General features: G+C 40.5%; 1 protein-coding gene across 1 annotated transcript; it reads right to left on the bottom strand.

Moving 5' to 3' along the window:
* Positions 1-4,497: 4,497 nt before the first annotated feature.
* Positions 4,498-6,129, bottom strand: helt (helt bHLH transcription factor; the record flags this gene model as incomplete). Its single annotated transcript, XM_079238185.1, has 4 exons — positions 6,088-6,129; positions 5,399-5,503; positions 5,159-5,255; positions 4,498-4,973 (listed from the first exon to the last, which is right to left on the bottom strand). Exons 1-4 carry the CDS (start codon positions 6,112-6,114, stop codon positions 4,498-4,500), a joined length of 705 nt encoding a protein of 234 aa, XP_079094311.1. The 5' UTR covers positions 6,115-6,129.
* Positions 6,130-8,837: the final 2,708 nt, after the last annotated feature.

Genomic DNA, 8,837 nt, shown 5'->3' with positions numbered 1-8,837 from the left:
GACCACGTCTCCCACAAAAGTAAGTGTTTTCACTCGGAACTCGCATTTATCTTTGTTGAGTTTCAGATTCACTTCTCTTGTCTTGTCCAAAACTTGTCTCAGTCGCATATCATGTTCTTCTCGAGTAGAACCCCAGACTATTATGTCGTCCATCATTGTCTCTACTCCTGGTATGTGCTCGAAAAACATGTGAATGGTCTTATGGTAGACTTCAGGTGCTGACAGGATTCCGTATGGCAGACGCAAAAATCTGTATCTACCTTCAGGTGTGTTGAATGTGCACAGCCTCGAGCTCTCCTCGTCGAGCCTCAGCTGCCAAAAACCTGAAGACGCGTCCAGTTTACTGAACCATTTTGCTCCAGCAAACTGTGCCATGATTTCTTCTCTGGTTGGTAACTTAAAGTGCTCTCTTTTTATCACCTTGTTTAAGTCTCTAGGATCCAAACATGTTCTCAATGCACCTGTTTTCTTTTGAGCAATAACCAGTGAGCTGACCCATTCTGTTGGCTCATCGATTTTCTTGATGACCTTCAGTTTCTCCATGCGTGCTAGTTCGTCTTTCAGTTTGTCACGCAGTGCGAATGGAATTTTCCGGCAAGGATGCACAACAGGAGGGACACTTTTATCCACATGTATTTTGTGAATTCCTGGTAGGCATCCAAGTCCTTCAAAACAGTCTTTATACTCCTCCATGAGTGAGTCTTGGTCTTTTCTGTTATCTGATGACGTCACTACAAACACCCTTTTGACGAGACTGAGCTTTTTACAAGCACTGAGCCCCAGGATTGGTTGTACACTCATATCCACGATCAGTAGCTGTGCTCTTATTTGGCGCCCTTTGTATTTGAAGATTGCGATACATCCACCTTTAACAGGAACACGTTCTCCAGTGTATCCAGTTACTTTTGTTGTGACAGGATGTATTTTGCTTTTCACAGTCAGTGTTTTATAGTCTTGCAGTGAAAGCACATTCACATGTGCCCCTGTGTCTAATTTGAATGGAATTATAGTCTGGTTGACTTCAATTGGCACAATCCATTCCTCTTTTCCAGTTGGACCAGCCTGTACCATGTTCACAATGAACGCATCATCATCTTCATCTTCTTCACCGACTGTGTGAACTTTCTGTTTTGATGGCGCTTTGCAACATTTGGCATAGTGATTGCTCTTGCCGCAGTTGTTGCAGGATTTCCCAAATGCAGGACATGACTTTGGCTTGTGGCTGCCTCCACATTGACCACATCTGTACTCTTTAAACTTCTCCTTTAGTTGTTTTGGTTTGGAAAACATTTTCTTTGTCTTTCCTTCTTTTTGTATTGTATGCACTGTCATTTCACCTCTCTGTAGCTCTTTTGCTTGTGCTCTGCACATACTGACACATTTATCCAATGTTAGTCCAGTCTCTCTGAGCAGTCTTTCTCTTAGTGCATTGTCCACTGTACCACAGACAATCCTGTCCCGGACGAGCGAGTCTCTCAGTGTGTCAAATTCACACGTTTTACTTAGTGTGTGAAGCTCTGCCAAGTATTGATCAAATGGTACTCCTTGCTTTTGGTCATGGGTAAAAAACTTGTACCTTTCGAAGGTCACGTTCTGTTTAGGCACAAAGTACGCCTCAAACTCTGCCATTAACTGTGCTAAAGCAAGATTAGCTTCATCCAGCTGAAAGCTATTATATATGTCCAAGGCATCTTCTCCAATAACATGCAAAAAGATGTGAGCCTTCAGTTTTTCATCAGTACCCCCAACTCCGCTTGCAGCAAGATATATGTTGAATCTCTGCTTAAAGCGTTTCCAGTTGTCAGCAAGGTCACCGGTCAGTTGCATAGGAGTGGGCGGACTTAGCTTGTCCATGACTGCACGCTGGGTTATTGGAACCTCTACAGCCCCGTCCTGTTGCACGTCCTCTTGAATGTCCACTAATTCAGGTACGTCAACATCTTCTGACGGTTCGGATTGTTCCTGTCCACTCGTGTCACTCCCCTCGCTGCTCGTAGCCATCCCGCGCCGCAGCAAAGTCCGTTAGCATGTTGCTATGTATTTAGCAAGTCTCACCCGTGCGACTTTTCCTCTCGTGGCTCCCTCGTGGCAAACTTCTCTTTTAAATCTGCACACGGCCACTTCTGACACCATGTGTTGTCTTGATAGGGGCTTCAATGATCAGACCAGGCGAGGTAGCGGCTCTTAATATTTATTAGGGACTCGGCAGTACAGTGTCCACATGTAGTGCCACGCAGCTAGGTAACTACTTCCTTTTCAGACTCCGGGCATGCTGGGTAATGGAGTTCTAGTATTACCACCTAATAACATCACAGTCTCAGGGCACTTTACAGACACATTAAATGATATCAGATGATGCGTTTCTTCCTGGCATAAAAAGATAATCTACTTTATTTTCACTGTATTACATGATTCTCATCTGTGTTTGTTTCAGTTCTGAGATTAACTTTATTTAAAATATATATGTACTAGCAGCCCGGGGTGGCTGCTTTGGCTTTTCAGGGAGAAAATGGTAAAATGTTACTCCTATTAGTCCCTCACTTCTAACAACACAAAACCTTTTTTTTCCTTCTTCTCCTTTTTTATACATTTACAACACTTCATTTGCATCATAATGAAAGTTTAGGATCTAGTCCTGATTGTGTGTTCCTTTAGATTTGCACTGATTGATTTTTTTTTTTTTTAAAAGATCAGATTGTTGATGTTCAGTGTGTGATATTAATGCAAAATGTAAACATTCTCCAACTAAAGCTTTACCAATGCAGCTCATTTTACATGACAATAAATGGTCTAGAGTCTGTTTTTATTCCTGCTCAATTTATTATTATTCATGTGATATGATGCGATTAAATCTTTCTCATGCGGGTGAACATGATTCTTTTCCCCCTTCAGTTCAGAGACAGGATTTAAACCAATATTGAGGCTGTAGGGATCCAAGTATGCTCCCTAAAGCCTTTTTCTCCTTTATCTCATTGTCACTTTTCCATCTGCATGGGCACTGTCTTTCATTTCTTTCTATTGCTCTCTTATTGTTTGCGATTTTGGTCAGGCGCTGATTAATGTGGGTTTATCCAGCCATCCAGGCTTTTAACGTGAGCTTATCTATCCATCCATCAGTCCTCCACTCATCCATGGAGAAATGATTTATGTATCCATTCTCTATGTCCACACATACTAACTTCCACATGAGGGTAGCCGAACACCTTGCTGTGTCTGAGGCCAAAACCAACATGTCAAAATGTGCTTCAATCTAATTCTTGGCTTTAAATGGAGGCAGGAGGAAACTGTTTTCTTGCTCTCCTCTCACAGAAACTTTGATTTCATGGTTTGATCATTTTTCTTCGCAATCACTCAAGGATGAAGCACCAGGACTCTGAGATTGTTCCCCTTTCAGATGCACTACAATGGAGCGCCTTGGGTTCAGAGACATTGAGTTTTGCCTCTTTCTCTCTTTTTCTTTTCTTTTTTTTTTTTTTTTTTTTAATCAATCCAGCAGATTTAAAGAAGGATCCTAGAAGCAGTTTATTAAGATGCTGTGTTCACATAGCAGACTACAACTCCCTTAAAAAAAACATCTTTCTTGATCTCTTATGTCAGTTCTTTTTCTGTTTGAGGTAAAGTATTTTCAGTCATGGGGAGTTTTGAGTTTTTTGTTGTTATTTGTGTGTGTATGTGTCGGGAGAAAGGGGAGTGTATGTTTGTGTAGATACAAGTTTTCTTTCTCTGGCTTGTTGATGTGGTGTTTTTTTCACTCGGTTTGTTTTCAGACTTAAGAAACAACCAATTGTACGTGTAAATAAGTATCAGGCTTTAATCTTCTCTGCATAGTATCCATCTTTAATCCTGCAGAATAATTAGCCTCATTTGCCTAAACATATGGAAAGAGCAGAACTTTGCCAAAGTTCAGAGGGGAAACTTTGATCCTTCTTTGAATAAACTGCAAACTTTGAAATGCCAGTCTTAAAACTTACTTTTGCTTGACGGTAGATTCAGAAAACATTTATCAACTTATGATTGCAATAAAACAAAAGATTTTAATTTTAGGGGGAGGGGATTGTTGGGTTTGGTTAAGTACAGGTTTGGTTGTGATGGCAGAGGAGAATCAGGGTATGCTTAACCAAAGCTTCATATTTGGGTTATTCTACTACTGTAAATCAGTATTATGAAACACAAACTTTCATTTATTTACTTTATTCTATTTTTTTATTTTATTTTATTTTTTTTTGCTACTTTTTGTTTTACTTTTAATTGTATAGCTTTGCTTTCAGTAAGATATGAATCTATTATTGTTTGTAGCTTAATAACGCTGCAGGCCAAGATGTTTCTTGGTTTGTTTTTCTCTGATTAGTCCTTTTTACCACACTGTGACATACAGCAAACATAAGTGTAAAAATAACAACAGATCTAACTACTTTTAAAAGAGAAATAATGTTTTTATTCACAGCATGTACATCACCTAGCGGTATAAATAATATTGACATGACGGGGCAAAGCTTTTCACATGGCGTGTTGCGCGCTGTGCAAACTAAACGTGTTTGCGTGTGGGTGACCTATAAAGTTGAAATAATGATGATCAAGTCCTTGCACTGGTGACAAGTATCCACCATGTTGCTGTGTGTGCGCAGAGAGCGGCACTGCCGGGTAAGAGATGCCCGGGCTGCGGGCGGAACTGTGCCAGGAAAAGTGTCCCGGAGGGCTCTGCTGGTAGACGGAGTCTGATGGGCTGTGGCTTTGGTGTTCTGGGGAGGAGTGCAGCTGGCTGAGGTAGTCAGACGAATCCGGCATAGTGCCGACAGAGCCGAACACAGGCTCGGTGATCACACGGGATTTTGACTGTAGGAAGGCGAGAATCCGCGCGTACTTGATGTCTTTGGTTTCAGCTCTGTCCTCTGTGGTCAAGTAGTGCACCAAGTTTTTCATGCACTCGTGGTATCCATAGTGGAAGTAGTTGGCAAATTCAGCCAGGAGCTCACCTGAAATTAACCACAGGAAGCAGCGATTACATCCCTGCAGACAGGACGTGACATGCAGGTCTGCATAAAGCTGGATTTGTAGTAAAATAACTAAATAAGCAGAGTTACAGCTTCTTCAGTCAGCAGGTAGAAAAAATGAACTTTCCATACATGAATCCAGTAATGTGACGTTTAAACTTACTGACCCTTTTCTCTCCCACGGGGAAAATCCGCTGAGTGGAGCGCTCGCAGATATTGAACGGTCATCTCCAAGATTTCAGCTTTCTCTAGTTTTCCAGAGTTCTACAAAAGTGGATGTATAAAATCACACATTAAGAAAAGTCTCAATGAAAATAGTGCCCGAGAAACATAGAAATAGATTTATTTTCTTTATATATAGATTATATATTGTTAACATAAAATATAATGGGACATTCTTACAATACCTGTTTAGCCAGAGCCATCGGTACGGTTTTTCCTAGTTCGTTTAAACAGCGATTAATTCTGTCACGTCTTCTTTTCTCGATGACTTTGTGAGATATTGGCGTTCTCTGGGAAAATATGAAGAGAGAAAGAATGAGCGCACAGAATTGCCATAGCTTGTCCCACTTAAACCTGACATTTTGACCAAAAACAAACAAAAGTTTAAAAAAAAAAAAAAAAAAACCCTCCACATTATGTGGCAAAGGAAATTAATCCTAAATGAGATATGCCCTCTCGATATTTTTGCGCGCTGCGCGCTTTGTTGCTCCAGGGCGCGCAGCAGATGTCTGCGTCCTGGCCAGATTCTTTAGCTCTAAAGGGCCCGATGGGAATAGTTAACTTATCTTTAGTCTTCTTTTAATTATTAATACTTTATATATTTGTAAATACAATATTACCACCCGTCAAATTTTAAAGTTGTAAGCGGACTCTAGATTACGCAGTTATCCTGTAACGCGCGCAAAACTCTGGTGAACAACAGACTTTATGCCACTGTAGCATACAAAAAACTCCAAACTGGAGTAGGAAAGTACTAATATAAAATACAGTTTCTGATGCACAGACTTCCAAAAGACATCTAAAAAATCACAGACGTGCCATGTTGCCAAAATATGTTAGTCCTCAAAATGCAGAGCGCACATAAAGCGCATACCTTCCTGTCCTTCATTTTAGATGCCATCGATGAATCCCTTGAAAACGTGGAAAAAAAGTTCAGTTGTAAGTAGGAGAGATGTGAAGGTCTTCTCGGAGATGAATCAGACTGTGGTTTGAGGAGAAAGCTGTCTCTTATAAAGGGACCATCCAAGAGACTGGCATTCACGGTGTGAATTATTCCATGGGATTAGAGCCATGCATTGGCTAAATGTGTGCATTTAGGATCAGTTAAAGAAATAGTTAAAAAAAAAAAAAAAAAATCTAAAGCCATGGGCTGGCAGGGGGGCAAACCTGCTTTGTTAATCCACGTGGCTGTTCAAAGGACACGTGATTACTTTTGGAATATTATTTGCATAGTAACAACCCAGGCGGGAAATAAGAACTGAGCGGGGCGCGCTGTGCGCACTCAAAACAAAGCGGACCACAGAAAGAAACCCTTTTTCTTCCAACTCGCGTTTCTCACACGATCGCCTGTTTACAAATCCCAGCAAGCGATCTTAACTCTCATCCAAGCCCGGTCCGAGTTTTAAGGCCTGTCCAGTATCATTAGAGTAATTAAGTAAGCCTTTAATAGGCTGTTCCGCCAAGTTCAGGGGAGATCTTTTGGAGACAGAGTCCCCCCCGTTTGTTCTCGGCGTTTCTCACACGACTTGGTGACACGTCCATCTTTTATGAGAGATGGCAAGCTTTTTGTTTACATTCTTTATTTTGTTGGACTCCTCGGCAGGTGTGTGATTAGCGCTGGCACACGAGCGTCGTCTGCGTCAAGGCCAGCGTCTCCAGCAGCCTCTGGCACACGAGGGTTACCCACCACTGGAGACTCTTTGGAGAGGCTCAATTTGTATCCTATTATCCTATAAGAAAATGTCTATTCAGTCGAATGAATAGTTTCATTGGCCTAAATTTTAATAATGCTGTGAAAGAAAGGGAGAAATAAAGAAGAATGCAGCTGGTGTGAACGTGCATTATTCCCCGTCACCTGCAAGATGGGTAGCCTGGAGACCCCTATTCATTTGCCTAATTTCGGTCAACTTAACAAACTTTGAGAGAAATTATACTGCCATTGTTATGAAGGGTGAAGCTTTCTGATCGAATTAACAGCATGTTTTGATCCGGTAAATGTCATTAGAAAGAAAGAAACAATCGCGTTTAAAGGGGCCTGGGTAATGCGCCAAGTGGAGACGCCAAAGCGCAAACAGCACAAAGGCTGCTAGTAAATGCCACAGGGGACTTTTGTACCCTCACATTGCTGAAGTTTTTTCCCCCAAACAAAGGGCATTATTTTATACTTGAATACATTTCATACAACAATTGGCTGTTTTCTTCAAACATATTTTCACAGCAAGGTCCACAACAGGTTTATTGTGTGCGCTCCGTCTCAGTTTCAGACTGCTCTCATGCGCCACAACACTTTGCTCTGAGTCTTTTTGTGACGGAAAACGTTTTGATCTGTAAACTTTCGCCATGGTTGAGTATATTTGATCCTGTGAGCGAAGTGGACGAATTAAAAGCAGCGAAGATTGAAGAGAGCAAAGCTCACACGACATCTGAAGCTTTTGGAGAGCTGTGGGAGCACCATGGAGAGAAAGGCGCGAGTGAACGGGACGGGGGCATAAAATCCAATTACTTGAGTGAGGAGTTTTTAACACCTTTTTATGCGTTTATCCTTTGAAATATGGAGGGACTTGTGTGTTGCTGCTGTTTTAAGGACCGAATTAAATACTGGAAGTTTCTACTGACGGACTTTGTAAAGCCAAATGCTGCGTCAGAACGGAGCCAAGCCGGATTTTTCTGCCAAAAAAGTTATTCTACCACTTGTTATTGTGTTGTAATGTGACTATCGTAATCCATGTTCATATGTACTGAAATAGACTAATTTAACGTCTAATCTCATGAATAAACGTGTAGTTGATGTTGATTTTGTGTCGTCTGTATAAACCTCTCATCTCTGCCTCTGCACCTTACAGGGCTGTTTAAAGGTTTATATTTCTTTTTAACATCTTTATTCTTCATATTTTTCCTTTACAAACTAGTGTATTATTGCAGCTGTGATCTGAACAATTCTAACAGAAAATGATAACGCTTCAAACAATCTGACTGCAGCGCTTGCGCACACAAACGCGCGTTTTGCACTGCATGCTGGTTAGGATTGCATAAACCATCTCTTATCTTAATGAAGACTAGACTGTTGGACACCAACAATATGGGTCTGAAAACCATTCATTCGTGGAGTAACAAAATCTAATCATAAATCATAATCTTTATGGCAATTTAAACAGAGACAGACAGATTTATGGATTAACACTTGGATGTGAGATTCTCCATAAACACTCTTGTACGAAGAGTAATAAATCCCTTCTGTCACGTGACTTAGCCTGATTTTGATTATTCTGACATATTTATTGTATTTCATATACTTATAGACTAAGGAGACTGTCATTATGAGACTGTGACAAACTTAATATTTGAGCTTTATTATAGGCCTATAGCAAATTTAGGATTAGAAAATTATATATGGAAATGTTCGATATTTTTGGTTTCCACATGCATATCAGTATGGGGAAAAAATGTTTATCAGCATCAAGAATGTGACATTTTCAGTAGGTTAGCAGGACGAATATTAACAGATTGAAAACTAAGTATAACAATAACATATTTTAAAAACTCATATAGGTTATCCTTTCTCTTTTTAAACCAAAAGTGCACGAACACTATTCACACTTTACATAACATTGATATTCATGTTGA

The sequence above is a fragment of the Telmatherina bonti genome (genome assembly GCF_933228915.1).
Source record: "Telmatherina bonti genome assembly, chromosome: 3".
In the NCBI taxonomy this organism is placed as follows: Eukaryota; Metazoa; Chordata; class Actinopteri; order Atheriniformes; family Telmatherinidae; genus Telmatherina; species Telmatherina bonti.
The sequence above is the reverse complement of the archived record's forward strand: the minus strand, read 5'-3'. Positions and strand labels throughout refer to the sequence as shown.